The sequence below is a fragment of the Oryx dammah genome, unplaced genomic scaffold (assembly GCF_014754425.2).
Source record: "Oryx dammah isolate SB20612 unplaced genomic scaffold, SCBI_Odam_1.1 HiC_scaffold_2, whole genome shotgun sequence".
Lineage (NCBI taxonomy): Eukaryota > Metazoa > Chordata > Mammalia > Artiodactyla > Bovidae > Oryx > Oryx dammah.
In genome coordinates, this window is record NW_024070186.1 from 166,766,598 (window position 1) to 166,786,571 (window position 19,974).

General features: G+C 46.5%; 1 protein-coding gene across 6 annotated transcripts in view; it reads left to right on the forward strand.

Annotated features, from left to right (window-relative positions):
• CLEC16A (C-type lectin domain containing 16A) overlaps positions 1 to 19,974 on the forward strand; it is a 242,678-nt gene that overhangs the window by 11,571 nt on the left and 211,133 nt on the right. For all 6 annotated transcript variants that reach the window (XM_040230421.1, XM_040230439.1, XM_040230413.1 and 3 more), the window contains exons 2-4: positions 1,924 to 2,052; positions 8,775 to 8,908; positions 19,049 to 19,197. In XM_040230421.1, the coding sequence (XP_040086355.1) occupies positions 1,924 to 2,052; positions 8,775 to 8,908; positions 19,049 to 19,197 (412 nt within the window). The remainder of the gene's footprint in view (positions 1 to 1,923; positions 2,053 to 8,774; positions 8,909 to 19,048; positions 19,198 to 19,974) is intronic.

Genomic DNA, 19,974 nt, shown 5'->3' on the forward strand with positions numbered 1-19,974 from the left:
AGGGCCTCCTCATAATTACTAGAATTTCTTTCAGGGATTATTTGGTGAAGGCAATGATAACAACAGTAACAGCTGGCACTCGTGTCATGCATGGGAACCGCCAGGTTGGTTATCTACCTTTGAACTTGGTTGTTCCTAAGACACCGTAATAGGTACTAAAGGAGTCACGTGCTGCTGCTGCTCCCATTTTACAGGTGAGATAACTGAGATACACACAATAAGTAGCTTGCTTGATGTCACCCAGCTCATACCAGACTCCCCACTTCCTGCTCCGGTTTCTCCGGACCTTCTTATAACTCCTGCCGTGAAGTCTTCTTTTCATGACTGTGTGGATCCAGCCTGTCTGTCCTTCCTGTGTTCGTGGAATATTCCTTGTAGAGTTTAAATAATGGTGTTGACAATGGCCCTCCCCAGAACAACCACAGGGTAGTAATGGCAGTAGCCGGTAGCCCTGCCTCCTTTGAGCACTTTCTGTGTGCCAGGCGCAGGGCTTGGCTTTTTCAGCACGTCATCACAGAATCTCTGGAACAATCCAGCAAGGAGGCCTTGACTGCTGTAGACCCCGGGCCCCAGAGAAGTGAAATGCCTCATTGAAGGCCACGAGCAGCAGGCGACAGGGCCAGGAATCAAGCCCAGGTCTCTATGTTGGGGCCAACGGTTTGAACTCTTCACTGCTGCTCTTTGCCACTACTTGCTGTGTTTAACTCCTTGACTATATTTTGTCTTGTATACTCTGATCTACCTTTTATCTGTGAAAATGGGCCCCCCACTCCCATGTATTGAGCACCTACAGTGTATCAGACATTCTGGAGTCTTTTGGGGTCAACAGGGTCAGTAAGATGATGTTCCTGACCTCAAGGAACTCAGGTCTCGTGAAGGAGGCAGATCACTACAAATCAGAGTGGTCTGTGCAGCAGCAAATGCATCTGGTACAGAAGTGCCGGAGAGGAGGCAGCAATCAAATCCACTGGGGCAGGAGAGCGGGAGGGAGGTTCTTGAATAGGGCTTCACCGAGAGGTGACTGAGCTGGGTTTTGACATATGCATAAGAGTTTGCTGGTTGGTTAGGACCTTGGCAAGCTGAACTAGCCTCAGTCTGCAGGCCCAGGACACGCTCTCTTAAAAGCTGAGCCGGGCAGCGCTCCCAGGGTGTTGGCCAGGCTGCTGGTTCCCGCGCTGCTCAGGAATGGCCTCTGCAATTCTCTTGCCCTCCAGGATGAGGCCGGGCCTCTGGTCTCTGCACGTGTGGGTGGGTGAGGTACCTCATCATTGCCCCTCGAATCCACTCCATTTCCAGCTGCACACAGCGGGTAAGATCACTGCCCTTGAACTGCAGGCCACCCACTTCATCTGAGCCATCAGTCCTGCACAAGAGGACTAGGGCATTCCAAGGGCAATCATGGTGGCTTGTGATTTGTGCCTGGCTCTGGGCCCCATCCTCCTTGACCTGTGATTCCAGGTCTCATCTCTGCAGCAGCCAGACAGTGGCTCTTAGGCGTTTGTCGCTGAGCTGTGCGTCTCCATTGGTTCCAGCGGCCTCAGAATCACCTGAGAGTGTGAAAAAGGCCGCTGCCTGGCCTTCCCTCTGCGCCCCTGCACTTGAGTCTCCGGTGGGCTCCGTCCCCGCTTTGTCCCACTGTCGAGGCCGTTCTCTTGCCCACACTGTAGCGTGAGCACGCCTGTCTTCAAAAGCTTGGCAGTCTTGCCTCGGTTCAGGTAAGTCACTGGTTATGTAACAGTTTGAAGTGTCATTTGCCTTTTTTCTCGAGTGGTAAGTTACGTCTCCTCTGAATGGGAATTGTGCTAACCACCGAGTCTGAAAAACACCCAGCCAAATTGTCCCTAACACGTCGCTCATGGTCCCTGGGCCTGGCTTCCATTTCAGCTGGTCACCTGTAGTTCTCTTTTCTTTCCTTCCTCTCAGGTATCTGTACCACGTGTTGACCAAAAATACCACTGTCACAGAACAGAACAGGAACCTACTGGTGGAGACCATCCGATCCATCACCGAGATCCTGATCTGGGGGGATCAGAATGACAGCTCTGTATTTGAGTAAGGGTGTCTGTTTTTTTGTTTTTTGATCCTTCTTCTCCCTTTGCATGTTTTTCTAAATGCGAGCCATGAGTCATTCCCGATGACGTCAGGGTTTGACGCCAGTTTGGTCCTGCACAGTTTTCTCTTGCTCTCTCTCAAGTGTCCTTGAAACACTGTAGAAATGCCTGCTGAAAACGGGCAAGTTATGGAAATGAGTGTCCCTGGAGAAATCTGAAAATGTCATGGATAATTTTCCAAGTAATGTCTGATTATCTCCCCCAAAGGAAAGAGAAGATGTCTTGGGTGTTAGATTCCAAGTGAACTTGAAAAGACCCTTCACCGGGGTGGGGGTGGGGGTGGGGGACGCTAAGGGTTAGCGGCAGTCGTGCTTACTGGTGGCTGGCCGCAGTGCTGAGCTCTTGATGAGGCGATCCTCCTACGAGGAAGTCTCCCGAATCCCCCAGGGTGGAGGACCTGCTGCCGTCCCCACCTTCATCCCCACCGCCACAGATGTCTATGCTCAAGGTCACGCAGCTGCTAAGTGAAGAAGCAGCGGCTCACACCCAAAGTCTCTCCTCACTCTCATACTTCCTTGGTGAACAGTCTTAGGCCTGCCTCAGTTTCCTCATCGTTGAGAGAGAGCAAGTTCCTTGTCCAGTGCCTGGTACAGAGTAGGCACTCGAGAAAATATTAGCAAATGATCATTTTAGAAGGTGCCCCTACTGGATAATTAAGAAGCAAAGGCAAACCCATGAACTGCTTTCCCCAGCAGACCTGTCCCAACGTCTGAATGCAGAAGGATTGGGGTTGTGACAACCACCAAACACAGATTTTATTTTTATATAAACTAATCTCAATTGTAGCTATGGAGGCCACTTAGTAAAACCACTTAAAACAAATACAGGTGTTCCCTTTCCAACCCGCTTCCTTATTAGATATTCTGATATTCTGGCTGGTTCTGTGTTTTCATCAGTGAGGTTGTCATCAGATGGAGCTACTTGTGGAAAAGGCAAATTGTGTGAAATACAGACCTGTGACACTGCTTGGGTTCCCTAAGGAAAACCTGAGTAATAAACAGGTGTTGCTTGTAAGCAGGACGAGTTGCCTTTCAGGATCTGTGGGGATTTTACTGTTTGTTGGTTGCTTGGTATCTGTTTATGAAAATGAGAGAGACGCTTGGGCTAAAGATTAGAAACCATGTCATCTTTACTCAGTTCAGTTCAGTGCTCAGTCGTGTCCGACTCTTTGCGACGTCATGGACTGCAGCACGCCAGGCTCCTCTGTCCATCACCAACTCCTGGAGCTTGCTCAAACTCATATCCGTTGAGTCAGTGATGCCATCCAACCATCTCATCCTCTGTCATCCCCTTCTCCTCCCGCCTTCAATCTTTCCCAGCATCAGGGTCTTTTCTAGTGAGTCAGTTCTTCACATCAGGTGGCCAGAGTATTGGAGTTTCAGCCTCAGCATCAGTCCTTCCAATGAATATTCAGGACTGATCTCCTTTAGGATGGACTGGTTGGATCTCCTTGCAGTCCAAGGGACTCTCAAGAGTCTTCTCCAACACCGCAGTTCAAAAGCATCAATTCTTTGGCGCTCAGCTTTCTTCACAGTCCAACTCTCGCATCCATACATGACTACTGGAAAAACCACAGCCTTGACTAGACGGACCTTTGTCAGCAAAGTAATGTCTCTGCTTTTGAATATGCTGTCTAGGTTAGTCATAACTTTTCTTCCAAGGAGCAAGCGTCTTTTAATTTCATGGCTGCCAGTTACCATCTGCAGTGATTTTGGAGCCCAAGAAAAGAAAGTTTCTCACTGTTTTCATGGTTTCCCCATTTATTTGCCATGAAGTGATAGGACTGGATGCCATGATCTTCATTTTCTGAATGTTGAGTTTTAAGCCAGCTTTGTCACTCTCCTCTTTCACTTTCGTCAAGAGGCTCTTCAGTTTCTCGTCGCTTCCTGCCATAAGGGTGGTGTCGTCTGCACATCGGAGGGTATTACTTTGCATGGTGTACTCTGCATAGAAGTTAAATAAGCAGGGTGACAATATACAGCCTTGGTGTACCCCTTTCCCAATTTTGAACCAGTCTATTATTCCATGACCAGTTCTAACTGTTGCTTCTTGACCTGCATGCAGATTTCTCAGGAAGGAGGTGAGGTGGTCTGGTATTCCCATCTGTTTAAGAATTTTCCAGTTTGTTGTGATCCACTCAGTCAAAGGCTTTAATGTAGTCAGTAAAGCAGAAGTTGGAGAAGGCAATGGCACCCCATTCCGGTACTCTTGCCTGGAAAATCCCACGGACAGAGGAACCTGGTAGGCTGCAGTCCATGGGGTCTCGAAGAGTAGGACATGACTGAGTGACTTCACTTTCACTTTTCACTTTCATGCATTGGAGAAGAAAATGGCAACTCACTCCAGTGTTCTTGCCTGCAGAATCCCAGGAATGGCGGAGCCTGGTGGGCTGCCATCTATGTGGTCGCACAGAGTTGGACACGACTGAAGTGACTTAGCAAAGCAGAAGTAGGTGTTTTTCTGGAATTCGCTTGCTTTTTCTATGATTCATTGGATGGTGGCAATTTGATTTCTGGTTCCTCTGCCTTTTCTAAATCCAACTTGAACATCTGGAACTTCTTGGTTCATGTACTGTTGAAGCCTGGCTTGGAGAATTTTGAGCATTACTTTACTAGCATATGAGATGAGTGCAATTGTGCAGTAGTTTGAACATTCTTTGACATTGCCTTTCTTTGGGATTGGAATGAAAACTGACCTTTTCCAGTCCTGTGGCCATTGCTGAGTTTTTCAAATTTGCTGGCGTATGGAGTGCAACACTTTCATAACATCATCTTTTAGGATTTCAAATAGCTCAGCTGGAATTCCATCACCTCCAGTAGCTTTGTTCGTAGTGATGCTTCCTAATGCCCATTTCACTTTGCACTCTAGGATGTCTGGCTCTAGGTGAGTGATCATATCATCATGGTTATCTGGGTCATTAAGATCTTTTTTGTATAGTTCTTCTGTGTATTCTTGCCACCTGTTCTTAATATCTTCTAATTCTGTTACGTCCATATTCTGTCCTTTATTGTGCTCAGCTTTGCATGAAATGTTCTCTTGGTATCTCTAATTTTCTTGAAGAGATCTCTAGTCTTTCCCATTCTATTGTTTCCTTCTATTTCTTTGCATTGATCACTTAGGAAGGCTTTCTTTTCTCTCCTTGCTGTTCTTTGGCACTCTGCATTCAAATGGGTATATCTTCCTTTTCTCCTTTGCCTTTCACTTCTCTTCTTTTCACAGCTATTTGTAAGGCCTCCTCAGACAACCATTTTGCCTTTTTGGATTTCTTTTTCTCGGGAATAGTTTTGATCACCACCTGTACAATGTTACAAATCTCTGTCCATAGTTCTTCAGGCACTCTTATCAGACTAATCCTTTGAGTCTGTTTGTCACTTCCACTGTATAATTGTAAGGGATTTAATTTAGGTCATACCTGAATGGTCTAGTGGTTTTCCTTACTTTCTTTAATAAGTAGTTCATAATCTGTGTTGGCAATAAGGAGTTCATGATCTGTACGACAGTCAGCTCCAGGTCTTGTTTTTGCTGACTGTATAGAGCTTCTCCATCTTCCACTGCAAAGAATATAATTAATCTGATTTCAGTATTGACCATCTGGTGATGTCCATGTATAGAGTCGTCTCTTGTTTTGTTGAAAGAGTGTGTTTTCTGTGACCAGGGTGTTCTGTTGGCAAAACTCTGTTAGCCTTTGCCCTGCTTCATTTTGTACTCCAAGGCCAGACTTGCATGGTGTCTCTTGACTTCCTGCTTTTGCATTCCAGTCCCCTATGATGAAAAGGACATCTTTCTCTGGTGTTAGTTCTTGAAGGTCTTGTAGGCCCTCATAGGACTGTTCAGCTTCTTCAGCAGTTGTGATTGGGGCATAGACTTGGATTACTATGATATTGAATGGTTTGCCTTGGAAATGAACAGAGAGTCACCTTTACTAGAATGGATTTTTTTAGTCCACTTGTCATCTTAGAGAAACTGCTGAGCTCTCAGAGGCCCAGTTATTCTTAAATCACTGCCCCGCAGAATCCCCAAGAGAATTTGTTTTGAATCCATTTTAAAGTTTCTGGATAATTGTAGATTTTAGATTACACAGAAGGTTTCCATTTACCCCTCACCCTGTTCCCCTGTTAACATCATTTGTCAAAACACCACTATTACGTCAACTCCAGAGTTGATTTGGAATCTACCCGTTTTTCCATTAACATCCTCTTTCTGCGCTGGGATCCCAGTCCAGGTGCCACAGTGCATTTAGTTGTTATGTCTCCCCCGTGTCCTGTGGTCTGTGGCAATTGTTTAGTTTTCTCTTGTTTTTTTATGACCTTGTTGTTACGTCTCCCCCGTGTCCTGTGGTCTGTGGCAATTGTTTAGTTTTCTCTTGTTTTTTTATGACCTTGATAGTCTTGAGAAGGACTGGCCAGCTGTCTTACAGAGTGTCCCTCAGTCTGGGTTTCTTTGCTGTTTCTCTCCTGATTAACCTGGAAGTTTGGGGGACGAGTGCTTCCTGGGGAAGTGCCCTTCCCCTCCCGGAATGTCATTGTTCCTGACAGCCACATGATCCCTGATGGGTCAACCTGATTGCTTGGTGCAGCTGGTATCTGCCAGGGTTTTCTACCCCAAGGTTACTCTTTCCTCTTCCCCTACACTGGTCTCCAAAAGTGAGTCACTAAGTCCAGCTTCCTGGGGGTGTGGGAATTAAGCTCCACCTTCTTGAAGGAGGGCAAATCTACAGACAATATTTGAAATTCTTCTGCATAGAAGATTTGTCTCCTCTCCTCATTTGTTAATCCATCCAGTCATTTATTTATATACATCTCTTGAAGACTGTGCAGTTTTGGTTCCAGGCCACCTCAATAAGGTGAATAGTGCAGTAAAGTGAGTCACGTGAATTTTTTTGTAGTCCCAGTGCATATAAGTTGTGGTAACACTGTTGTGTAGTCTGTCAAGGGTGCAGTAGCCTTGTGTCTGCAAAATCAGCATACATACCTCAATTAAAAAATAATGCTGTTGGGAAAATGGCGCCAACACACTTGCTCAACACAAGGTTTCACTTTGTAAAAAAACAGTATCTGCAAGCTTGGACTCATGGGTGTTTATTTTGTACTCTGGATGGATAATCCAGTGCTCTGTGATTTATTTGGTTCTGGCGTTGTTCCGGCTTTGAGCATTGGGAGCTCTTTCAGGTCGCTTCCTGTGTCCCTGTGACACACCCCTGTCCTTTTGGATTTTGGAGCACTTCCTTACTTCCTGGTCCCTTGTGGTGCTCCAGGCTCATCTGGCATGTTCCCTGCCCCAGCCCTAGAATTAGCCACTTTCCCAAGGATCCCCTCACACCTCTAGGGGGTTGTAAAAATCCAGGCACCCAAATTTCACACTAGACATATGGAATCTACCCCTGGACAAGATCTAGGTACAGGCATGTTGACAAGTTCCCAAGCTGGTCATCGGGCTGCAGTGAACTTATTGGGTGACACTTGGCAGTCACTGCTTTATACAACCTGAAGCAAAGGAAGACATGACTCGTCAAATGATAGAAATATTCTGGAGGGTCATTGTGGATGGCATTTGTTGGCACACAGACTCCCTTGGGAAAGAATTTAGGGGTCCCTCTAAGGTCAGATTTATTGATTCATTTGCCCATTCAGACAGAGGTCTGCAGGCCAGAGCCAGTGCCAGGCCATGGTCCTGCCAGCAGGGAGCTGACGGCAGCGGGAAGAGAGAGGCCCCAAGACTGAGGTACCAGCAGACCCACGAGATGGCTAGGACTTGTCCTGAGCATCCTAGATGAAAGGTGACCTGGTCTCAGCTTGAATTGTTGTTGTGTAGTCACTAAGTCAGGCCTGACTCTTTGTAACCCCGGGATCTTCCTGACCCAGGGATCGAACCCACGTCTCCTGCCTTGGCAAGAAGATTCTTCACCAGTGAGGCACCAGGGAAGCCCCTTAGCTTGAATACGGAGAACATAAAACATTTTCTTTCTTCAAAGAAAGGCATTAGGAGATCCCCATTTCAAGACTAAAAGAGCCATTGTGTGCCCCCCAAAGTCAGTGCCCCCAGCCTGCATGCAGACAAATATTCTGTGTAGGAACAGAAAGGCCTGGGGACTGGCTGGTGTTCCATGACCACATCAGCACTTTCTCTTTCCTTGCAGTTCTCATTCCCTAGATGTGGAAATGACCAACTTGCCAGCTGAGAAACCACCCAAACTCTTTGACTATTCAGCATCCTCGTGCCCCTTTGTGGGGAATTACTCTGGTTTCTAGGTTGCTGGTGAGCACTTAGAGCTATGAAAGCTAAGGAAGGAGACTTAGTGGGGAAAACTAAGCTTGTAAAATATGGATGGAAAACAGCTGCTTGTTGGTTTTAGAAGCATAGATAGATTACTGTGTCATCATTTAGTTGGGAAAGACCTTTACCCCTCTGCCCGAAATCTGGAAGTTCCCCGCTTCCTAGAATCAGCACTGTTCCCACATTCCAGGAAGAGAGTCTGAAAGGTTGCATTTCTCTGAATGGAAGACGGCATCGTGGGAACTGGGTGTCTCGGAAGCCAAGCCCACACAAGTGGTGTGACCAGGCTGCTCCGCAGATGCCTTTGTGGGGTTGCACACACGTGTGCTGGGTGTGCAACCAGAGAATGATGTGCATTTCCACACTGACACTGTCCGCTTCTCTCCCCAGCTTCTTCCTGGAGAAGAACATGTTCGTTTTCTTCTTGAACATCCTGCGACAGAAGTCAGGCCGCTACGTGTGCGTTCAGCTGCTGCAGACCCTGAACATCCTCTTTGAGAACATCAGTCACGAGACCTCACTTTGTAAGGACAGTCCTGACCCTGGCCTTGACACCGCTGAGTGTCACTGCACGTCGTGTGCCATGGTTTTCGTGTTGCTTTGTGAATGTCTGTGCTCACCGTGTGTCTTGGTGTGCTTGGGCTGCCAGAGCGCATGCTCCAGGCTGTACAGCTTAGACGACAGAAATGCATTTTCTCACAGTGCCTGCAGCTGGCAGTCCACTATCATGGCGGCGCCGGGGCTGGCTTCTGGGGAGGCCTGTCTTCCTGGTTCGCACAGGGCCTCACTCTCTTTATGTCCCGCATGTTCTCTCCTCTGTGCACGTGGAGAGAGGATTCTGATGTCTCTTCCTTTTCTTGTAAAGACACTAGTCTTCTTGGATCAGGGCCCCACCCTCTGACCTCATATGACCTTTAATTACCTCCTGAAAGCCTCTGTCTCCAGATACAGTCCCTTTGGGGGTTAGGATTTCAGCACATGAGTTTTGGGGGCACACAGTTCAGTCCCTAGTGCCATTTTTAATCACTCCATGGTAGGGTGCTGTGCAGGACTAAGAGACGGCTCCCCTCTGCTGGGTGGTTCTGGGGGTATTTGCATGTCTTCTTTATAACCTGTTATTAAAGAGCCTGGGTCACTGAGTAAACAGCCAACAGAATAAGCATTGGAAGCAGCAGGATGGGGACGAATGTGGCCAAGAGTGTGGCTTTGGCTCCTGACCTGCCTGCTTCAGCTCCACTGCCGCACTGGTGAGGGTGTGGCTCAGAGCCTCTCCCCTGCCCTTGCTGAGCCCTGGGCTCGTCATCTGAAACAGCCACCCTGCGAGGCAGGTGCTGTCAGTGCCCTCGTTTAATACTCAGAGAGTTTGACTCACTGACCCCAGGTCACAGCTCTGGCAAGGCCAGAATACAGAAGAGGTTTCAGCCCAGGCAAATCAACTCAGTGGGCATCAACTGGGGGTGACTGTGCTCCCAGTGAACATTTGTCTGTCTGGAGACATTCTTGGGGGCCTGTGCTACTGGCCTCTGGGTAGAGGTCAGTGATGCTATGGAAATCCTACAACATGCAGGACAGCCCCCCGCAATAAAGAAGTAGTAAGCCCAAGATGTCAACAGTGCCCAGGGTGCGAAACCCTGATCTAGCTCCTAATCCTCCGTGCTTGATCAAAAGCTTTTTTATTCCAAGATAACCTCAGGGCCTGCCTGCTGGAAGCAGGGAAGAGAAGACAAGTGATGAGATGCCTGTGTCACAGGCAAGCTCTTGGCCCCCAAGACAGGATTGAGAAAAGCTTCTAGTGAAAGAGGGTGGCGGCATTTCCCCTGAGGAGAGAGGAGGCAGGGGAGGAAAGAGCTTCTGGCTGATGGCCACTAGATGGTGCTGCTGTCCTGGGACGCGGCCCCTGATGGTGCTGCTGTCCCAGGAAGTGGCCACTAGAAGGCACTGCTGTCCCAGGAGACTCCTGAGGCTTCCCCCGTATGTGAATTGGCAAATGCGATTTGACTCACTCTCCCTGAGTGGTTTCCCTGTTAACAGCTTTGGTTACGCTGGATGTGAATTGTGGGCAGTTTCTGAAAACTCCGAGAGGGGAAGGCCCAGCTCCGTATTGCAAGTCATGGACTGAGAGCCAAGCAAGTCCCAGGCCTGGTACTGCCAACATATGCCCCACGCCTGTTCCAGGGCGTTGACTCGCCAAGCAGCAGTTTCTGCCTCTCTGAAGTGGAGACAATCCGAGTACCTGCAGATTGGAGTGGCTTGAGGATAAGTGTGAGAGCGGGTGTGCGCAGCCTAGCATGGGGTCTGGCAGGTGGAAGTTTCCAGTTAAAGCTGGTTTTATCCTTAAACCCAGTGTTCCCCCAAGTGGCTGTTCTCTGGTGACCCGGCTGACCTCAGAGCTACAGGATTGAAGAGGGGGTTGGGGGCGATAGAAAATTCTGGGCTCTCTGGATCATACAGCCTCTCTTGCCTCAGGGCTAAAAAGGGTATTGTGCTGTAAGAAAACCCAGGCAGATGCTGCTGGCCCTGCAGGGAATTCACCAGAGCACTTTCATAAGCCTCACCAAGGCAGCAAAAAGTACTGTTTTTATAGAACTTGGATGTATGGGAGTGAGAAGGATGGGTGACTTTTGCTTTTACTTTTCTGATTATAGGAAGAAAATGTCTCCATTGTAAAACAACAACAAAAAGTCAAATGAAAAAGCTATAGAAAGCAGAAGTTCTGGAGAATTTCACCCTAACAGTTCAGTGTTAACCCCTATCGTTTTGCTGTCTGCTTCATTTTTTTTTCCCCAAACTTAACTAGCATATCTTAGATTTTCATGTTGTCCATTCATGCATCCCAGCCTTGTTTGGTTTAAGAGCCGCCTCTTTCTGGGCTATAACTTACTTAACGTGACCGCGGGCATTTAGGTGGTTTCCGGGTTTTCGTTATTACAGGCAGCCATTTCACGAGTACACCTGTTGCCTGTGGGGTTTGGTGACCTAAGTGACAGCAGGCCCGAGAGACTGAGATTACTTAGAGACTCCTGGGTTTATTATAAAAGGATACCACAGAAAGCCAGCCACACAGCAAGGGCATAGTAGAAAAATCCCAGTCGAATAATAGAGGCGCCTGCACCGCCCCCACCGTGGCCCCGCCACCCACAGAGTCCGGTCTGGAGGCCTGGAAAAGTCCCGCGGGGGATGCATGGGGGCGCGGGGCTCTTCCAGCTCGGGGTGCAGCCGAGAGGCTGGAGGCTGCTCAACCCAGCAGCCAGCACAGGCGTCTGTGTCTCTGGTGGCCCAGGAACCACTCAGCAGTTACAGCAGGGCTGACATCCCTTCTCCTGCCGGCCCATTTGGCCCCCGCTGACCATAGCTGGCCAGACAGAGTAGAGTGAAGCAGCCTTAGCTGGCTGCTCATTGCAAATGTGGATTCTGGCTGGGTAGGTCGTGGACTGTTCCAAGAACAGGATAGTGTATAGCCAGAAGGAGACAAAGGAAGCGACATGGATAATTGGGCTGTGGTGATGAGTGAGAGGCCACACACCAGGTGGGGGCTTCCCGTGTGAGTCCACACACACGGAGCTCAGGATCAGGCAGAACGAGTCTGCGGTGCTGGAAGTTAGGCTGAGGGGCTGTCTTGGGGACAGGGAACGGATGGAGCAGGAAATGCACTGTCTGATCAGGGTGGTGCTTACCTGGTGTATTTATTTGCAAAAATTCATCGCGCTGGACACCTAAGATGCGTGAGGTATGTGTTTATGTGTACATATATATACGCATATATATGTACACACACAAATATATATATACACACACATAAGTACAAGTACTTAAAATTCATAAATATATACACTGCCACATATATCAAGCTATACACTTAGATTCGTGATATATGTAACCTCATTTTTTTATAAGATATTGAATGTAGTTCCCTGTGCTATACAGTAGGTCTTTGTTATTTATTTTATATGTAGTAATATTAGTATATTATAGGTAACCCTGGTGTCAAACAGTAAAGAATCTGCCTGCAGTGAGGGAGACCTGGGTCCGATCCCTGGCTTGGGAAGATCCCCTGGAGGAGGGGGTGGCACTCCAGTATTCTTGTCTGGAGATTCCGCTGGACAGAGGAGCCTGGTGGGCTATAGTCCATGGGGTCACAAAGAGTCGGACAGGACTGAAGCAACTTAGCAGAATATATATAGTATAAAATATGTATCTATATAGTATAAAATATGATGCATAATATAAAATATACGTAGTATAAAATAAATAAATATATATTTCTGTATAGTCGTGTATATCTATTGATCTCAAATTTCAAATTTATCCCTGCCCTGCTTTTACCCTTTGGCAACCAAAAGTTTGTTGTCTGTGAGTTTGTTTCTATTTTGTAAATAAGTTCCTTTGTATCATTTTTTTTAAGATTCCACATAAAAGTGATATCACAGTATATTTGTCTTTGTCTGACTTGCTTCACTTGGTGTGAAAATCTCTGGGTCCATCCTTGTTGCTGTGAATGGTACTATTTCATTCTTTTTGTGGCTAATATTCCTCTGTGTGTGTGTGTGTGCGTGTGTGTGTGAGACATCGTCTTTATCCATTCATCTATCGATGGACACCTGGATTGCTTCCATGTCTTGGTTATTATAAATAGTACTGCTCTGAACACTGGGGTACGCGTGTCTTTTCGAACTAGAGTTTTCATCTCTTCTGGATATATGACCAGGAGTGGAATTGATGGGTCATATTCTAGTTCTGTATTTAGTTTGTTAAGAAACCGCCATCGTGTTCTGCATCATGGCTGCACCAGTTTGCATTCCCACCAGCAGTGGAGGAGGGTTCCCTTTTCTCCACACCCTCTCCAGCATTTATTATTTGTAGACTTTTTGGTAACTGCCGTTCTGACCAGAATGAGGTGATATGATATCACCTCTGACCAGAATGAGGTGATCAACTCATTGTAGTTTTGATTTTCATTTCTCTAATAATTAGCAATGTTGAGCATCTTTTTTTGTGACTGTTGGCCATCTGTATGTCTTCTTTGGAGAGATGTCTGTTTAGGTCTTCTCTCCCCATTTTTTGATTGGATTGTTTATTTTTGTTGATATTGAGCTGTGTGAACTGTTTGTATATTTTGGAAATTAAGCCCTTGTTGGTCACATCATTTGCAAATATTTTCTCCCATTCTGTAGTTTGTCTTTTTGTTTTGTTTATGGATTCCAATTTTATTGGGTCCCATTTGTTTATTTTTGTTTTTATTTCTATTGCTTTGGGAGACTGACCAAGAAAACATTGGTACGATTTATTTCAGAGAATGTTTTGCCTCTGTTCTCTTCTAGGAGTTTTCTGATGTCATGAATTTAAGTCTTTAAGCCATTTTTGAATTTCTTTTTGTGTATGGTAAGAGGGTATGTTCTCATGTCATTTAGTTACATGTGGCTTTCTCGCTTTTGAACACCGCTTGCTGAAAAGAGTGCCTTTCTGTGATTGTATATTCTTGCCTCCTTTGTTGAAGATTAATCAGTTGTAGGTGTGAGAGTTTACTTCTGGGACCTCTATTCTGGTCCATAAATCTGTCTGTTTTTGTGCCAATACCACACTGTTTTGATGACTGTGACTTTGTAGTATTGTCTGAAATCTGGGAGGGTTATGCCTCTAGCTTTGTTCTTTTCCCTCAGGATTGTTGTTGCAGTTCTGGGTCTTTAACGGTTCCATATAAATTTTAGGGTTATTTTTTCTACTTCTGTGAAAGACGTCATGGGTAATTTGATAGGGATCCCATTAAATCTATAGATTGCTTAGGGTAGTGTGGCCGTTTTAACTATATTAATTCTTCCAGTCCAAGAGCATGGGGTATCTTTCCATTTCTTTAAAGCATCTTCAGTTTCCTGTCTCAATATTTTTTACTTTGCAGTGTGTATCTTTCACCTCCTTGATCAGGTTTATTCCTAGATATTTTTTTTAACATGATTTTAAAACGGATTGTCTTCTTTTCTCTAACTTTCTGATATTTCATTGTTAGTGTAAAGAAATGTGACAGATTTCTGTATGTTAATCTTACATCCTGCTACCTTCCTGAGTTCACTTTTCAGTTCTGATAGTTTTTTTGTGGAATCTTTGTGTGCATGTGTGCTTAGTCATGCCCAACCCTTTACAACCCTATGGACTGTAGGCCTTCAGGTTCCTCTGTCCATAGGATTTTCCGAGCAGGAATACTGGAGTGGGTTGCCATTTCCTACTCCAAGGGATCTTCCCAACCCAGGGATCAAACCCACATCTCTTGTGTCTCCTGCATTGGTAGCTGAATTCTTTCCCTCTGGCACCACCTTTAGGGTTTTCTATATACAGAGTATCATGCCATCTGCATGTAATGAGAATTTTACCTCTGTCCTTCCACCTTCCAATTTGGATGCCTTTTATTTTTCTTGTCTGATTTTTATGTCTAAGACTTCCAGTATGTTGAATAAAAGTGGTAAGAGTGGGCATCATTGTCTTGTTACATAATTTAGTGGGAAGGCTTGCAGATTTTCATCATTGAGTATCATGTTGGCTGTGGGTTTGTCATAAATGACTTTTATTATGTTGAGATATGTTCCCTCTAGACCCACTGTGGTGGAAATTTTCATCATGAATGAATGTTGAATTTTATCAAATGCTTTTTCCGTATCTGTGGAGACGATCATATGACTTTTGTCTTTCCTTTTGTTGATGCGGTATACCACACCGATCGATTTGTGTTGTTGAACCATCCTTGTGACCCTAGGATGAATCCAACTCGATCATGGTATATGATCTTTTTATCTGTTGTTGGATATGTTTGCTAGTATTTTGTTCAAATTTTTGCATCTATATTCATCAAAGATACAGGCCTGTAATTTTCCTTTTTAGTAGTGTCTTTGTCTCTTTTTGGTATCAGGGTCTTGGTGGCTCATAGAAGGACTTTGGAGAGTGTTCCCTCCTCTATGGTCTTTTGGAGGAGTTGAGTTTTTTAAATTAATTAATTTATTTACTGTTGGCTGTGCTGGGTCTTGGTTGTTGTGCTTGGGCTTCCCTAACTGCGGTTCACAGGCTCTGATTGCATTGGTGTCTCTTGCTGCAGAGGCTCTAGGGCACACAGGCTTCAGAAGCTGTGACGCCAGGCTCAGCTGCCCTGTGGCATGTGGAATCTTCCCAGAGCAGGGATCAAACTGGTGTTGCCTGCATTGGCAGGTGGGTTCTTACCCACTGGACCGCCAGGGAAGTCCTGAAAGAGTTTGAGAAGGGTCACTGTAAGTTCTTTTTATGTTTGGTAGAATTCCCCAGTGAAGCCATCTGGTTCTGGTCCTGGACTTTTGTTTGAAGGGAGTTTTTTCTTTTTTTGAAGTATAGATTCTATTTCCCTTCTAGTCATGAGTCTGTTCAAATTATCTATTTCTTTTTGATTCAGTTGTGGAGGGCTGTATGTTTCTAGAAACTTGTCCATTTCTTCTAGGTTGTCCATTTTGTTGGTGTCTGACCCTTTAGAGTATACTCTTGTGATTTTTTTTCTTTTTGTGTTGCTGCAGTATCAGATGTTCTTTTTTTTTTTTTTCATTTCTTATTTTGTTTATTTGGGTTCTGTGTCTTTTCTCCTTGGGAAGCCTGGCCAGAGGTTTGTTGATTTTGTTTATCCTTTCAAAATGCTAGCTCTTGGTTTTATTGATTTTTAAAATTGTTTTTTAATTTTATTTCCTCGCTGATTTTCACTATTTCTTTCCTTCTGCTGACTTTCGGTTTTGTTTGTTCTTCTTTTTCTATTTCTTTTAGGTGGTAGCTTAGGTTGTTTTTCTTGAGGTTTTCTTTTTTTGAGGAAGGCCCATATGGGCTTCCCTTGTGGCTCAGCTGGTAAAGAATCCGCCTGCGGTGCAGGAGACCTGGGTTCGATCCCTGGGTTGGGAAGATCCCCTAGAGAAGGGAACGGCTACCCACTCCACTATTCTGGCCTGGAGAATCCCATGGATATAGTCCATGGGGTCGCGAAGAGTCGGACAGGACTGAGTGACTTTGACTTTCACTTGTATCGCTTTAAACTCCCTTCTTAGGACTGCTTTTCCTGCACCTATAGATGTTGGGCTTCCCAGGTGGCAGTAGTGGTCGAGAGTCTGCCTATCAGTGCAAGAGGTGCAGGAGATATGGTTTCGATCCCTGGCTCAGGAAGATCCCCTGGAGGCGGGCACGGCAACCCACTCCCATGTTCTTGCCTGGAGAATCCCACGGACAGAAGAACTTGGCCGGTTACAGTCCACAGGGTCACAGAGAGTTGGACACGACTGAAGAGACTTAGCACGCATATTCTGTATGATTGTGTATGACCTCATTTTGGTGCTTCAGTCATGTCCGACTCTGTGACGCTATGGACTTTAGCACGGCCAGACTTATCTGTCCATGGGATTTTCCTCATTTTCAAACGTGTTAAAATTCTTAGGACCCCACTGCCTTTTCTCTTAGAGTGAGCCATAAGATTTACCTCAAGAATTGTTATAACCGAGACTTTGAAAACTACAGACTTGTCCTACCTGCAGCGCCTCGAGACCATTCTGAGGCGACCCTTGCAGTGTGCCTTGCTGCGGCCCCTCTCTCGTCCCGTGCTCCCGAATGACTCTTCTTGGTGTGTTTGGTAGTTCCAACCTTTTCAGTAACTCTCTGATTGGCCTAAGTTAGGTACCTCTTTGGCATCAAACAACTTTCTGTTTTTTCTTTCTGTTTTCCCCCGAGAACAGCAGTTGTGGCGACTGGTGGACTGGAGGTGGAGGTTAGGAGTCTCCGAGTCAGAGTGCAGAGGTGAAACATGGTAGCTCCTGCGTAGAGGGCTCCTCTGCACTCCTCAGGGTCCTCAGAGTTTTTCCTGTTTTACTTGCTTCCTCGTGAGGAAGGTCTCGTTAATTCCTGCTTTCAGATGGGAAAGCTGGGGAGTGAGGAGCGCAAGTGTCCTGCCCAAGGTCACCCAGCTGGGAAGCCACTGAGGCAGTGTGGGTCCAAGTTTACCTTTGAAGCCAGTGCCTCTGAGATGTGAGCATGATGGAGAAGCCCAGCAGGCCTTCTTAACACACAGAGCACTGGGCCCACCCAGAGATCTGAGTAGGTGGTCAGGGCCGGGGCCCAAGACTCCGCAAGTCTCGATAAGCTCTGGGGAGGCTGTGTTGCTGGTCCCACAACCAGAGGTAGAGAGGTGCCACCCCGCTCTCCTGCCTCGCTGAGTCTGCCCGTATGCTGGTGTGAGTCTGCCCGTATGCTGCTGTGGGTCATGTCTGGCCTTTACCCATCTATGGGGAGGCAGCCAGAATGGAAGGGCAGCCGGTGGGCATGGCAGCACTAGCTTTGCAGGCTGTCTGGTGAGGACTCAGAGGACAGCTTGTCTGGCCCAAGGCCGAGACTGCAGGCCCATGAGTGGCAGGGGTTCTGTAGACTGTTTTCGCTGGCAAGCACAGCTTCCAAAACTAGTGGATCTAGTGGCTGACATTTCAACTTCAAAGGTAACAGCATTAAGATCTGTATTTTCTAGCTTCCTTTGCACAGCTGGAAGCTCTCACCACGGAAAGCTCTGTCCCAGCAGGTCTGGGAGCTTAGCAGGATGGCTGCTCCCTTGTGGACCCAGTGCCCCCAGAGCCTCATTATCCAGTTTTCCTCCTTGGCCCCCATGTGAAGTGAAATTCATTCAGTCATGTCCGACTCTTTGCAACCCCATGGACTATACAGTCCATGGAATTCTCCAGGCCAGAATACTGGAGTGGGTAGCCTTTTGCTTCTCCAGGGGATCTTTCCAACCCAGGGATCGAACCCAGATTTCCCGTGTTGCAGGCAGATTCTTTACCAGCTGAGCCACCAGGGAAGCCCAAGAATACTGGAGTGGGTAGCCTATCCCTTTTCTAGCAGGTCTTCCCGACCCAGGAATCAAACCGGGGTCTCCTGCATTGCAGGTGGATTCTTTACCAGCTGAGCTACCAGGGAAGCCCCTGGCCCCCATGAGGGCATGGTATTAACACAGGACAGTGAACTGAAGTTTGGATTCCATTCCTTACTTCCTGTCTCTCCGTCCTCCGGCAGATTAATTAACCTTAGTGTTTTTACTCACCTGCAAAACAGGGCAAACAGGCCTACTCTGCAGGTTCTCCCTAGTGGTGAATGATGATGCAAAGCAGTCCGCCTGGTGCTGGCCCGGTCGTGGAGGTTCAGCCTCCAGGGGTCTCTATAAATTGTGTTGCCTCTATAGGAAGGAAAAAGCCATGCGGAGCCCTCTGTGGCACTCAACGGTGACAGTGTGACTTTTGATGGCGAAATGGGGCCATCTTTCATAAGACACGGTGCAGCTGACCCTCGTCTGTGGGTGGTTTGTGAAACTGCCCACGTACCACCTGGTCTGCCCTACCACCGGCTTTCTCACTGAACTTTGCTAGCAACGGAGGAAAATGCCCAAGGGTTCTTCTGTCTGGTGTGGGAGACAGCCGTGTCCTGGGCTTTCTGGGGCCTCGCTCTTGAACTTTGTAGTGACTACGCATGGTGGCTGAGTTCTGTGCTGGTTAAAGGTTAAGCTGCTGCCTGTCAGCCTGACTGGCTCAAGCCCCTTCACATGGTCATCTACTTGTTCCTGGACTTTCTCTGCTTGTCTTTCCTCCAGCATGAATTAATTAATCTGTGTTTTTTTTCTTTTCTTTTTTTTCTCCTTCTAGATTATTTGCTCTCTAATAACTATGTAAATTCTATCATTGTCCACAAATTCGATTTTTCTGATGAGGAGATTATGGCATATTACATATCGTTCCTGAAAACGCTTTCATTAAAACTCAACAATCACACGGTCCATTTCTTTTACAATGAGGTAAGTAGCTGCACAGAGGCATGTTTGGTTGGAAGCTAGCCAGTTCAAGCAGCGCCTTTGGTTCGGGTGACCTTGTGTCTGTTTACAAAGCATGTATGCAGTCACCATTTCCTGATTCACTACTTCATAGCGGCAGTTTGACCTTGGCATGGTTTTTTTTTTTTTTTAATTGAACAAGTTACCTTTTCTGTTTTTAATGTAAAATTCAATTTGTGCTACCTGAGAGCATGATACTCTTGGTAGGGAGAAGTGCCCAGGAAATTAACTTGGGCTTGTGCTCCTCTGTTGGCAAAACAGTGATGACTCCAGTCATACCCAGCTTTGCCACTTCCCTGCTATGTGACCTTAAAGGAGTCTTAGTCCTCTGAGCCTCAATTTCTTCATCTGAGAAATGGTGATGATAGTTTCTACCTTGAAGGGTTTTCCAGGGGTTGAATTAAATGAGATGATGTCTTCAAAGCAACTAGTATGTACCTGACTCCCTAAAACTGTAGCCCTTGTCATTCCTTACTCTGGTATTCTTTGGGAGATTTACTAACAGTTTTAATAAATGAGTTGCCATTGTTCTTACAATTAAGAGGAGCTTGAGCGATCAGATCAATAAATCTCACATTCCAAAAAGTACAGATGCTGGCTCTCCTGGGACTGGCTCATCCTGTGGCTTGACCACTTCGTGAGCAACCCAGGCTTTTCCGTTGTCCTGCTCTGCTGAGCTGGCATCTGTCTTTAGGCTCAAAGCCCTCATGGTCTCAGGATGGCTGCAGAAGCTCCAGACAC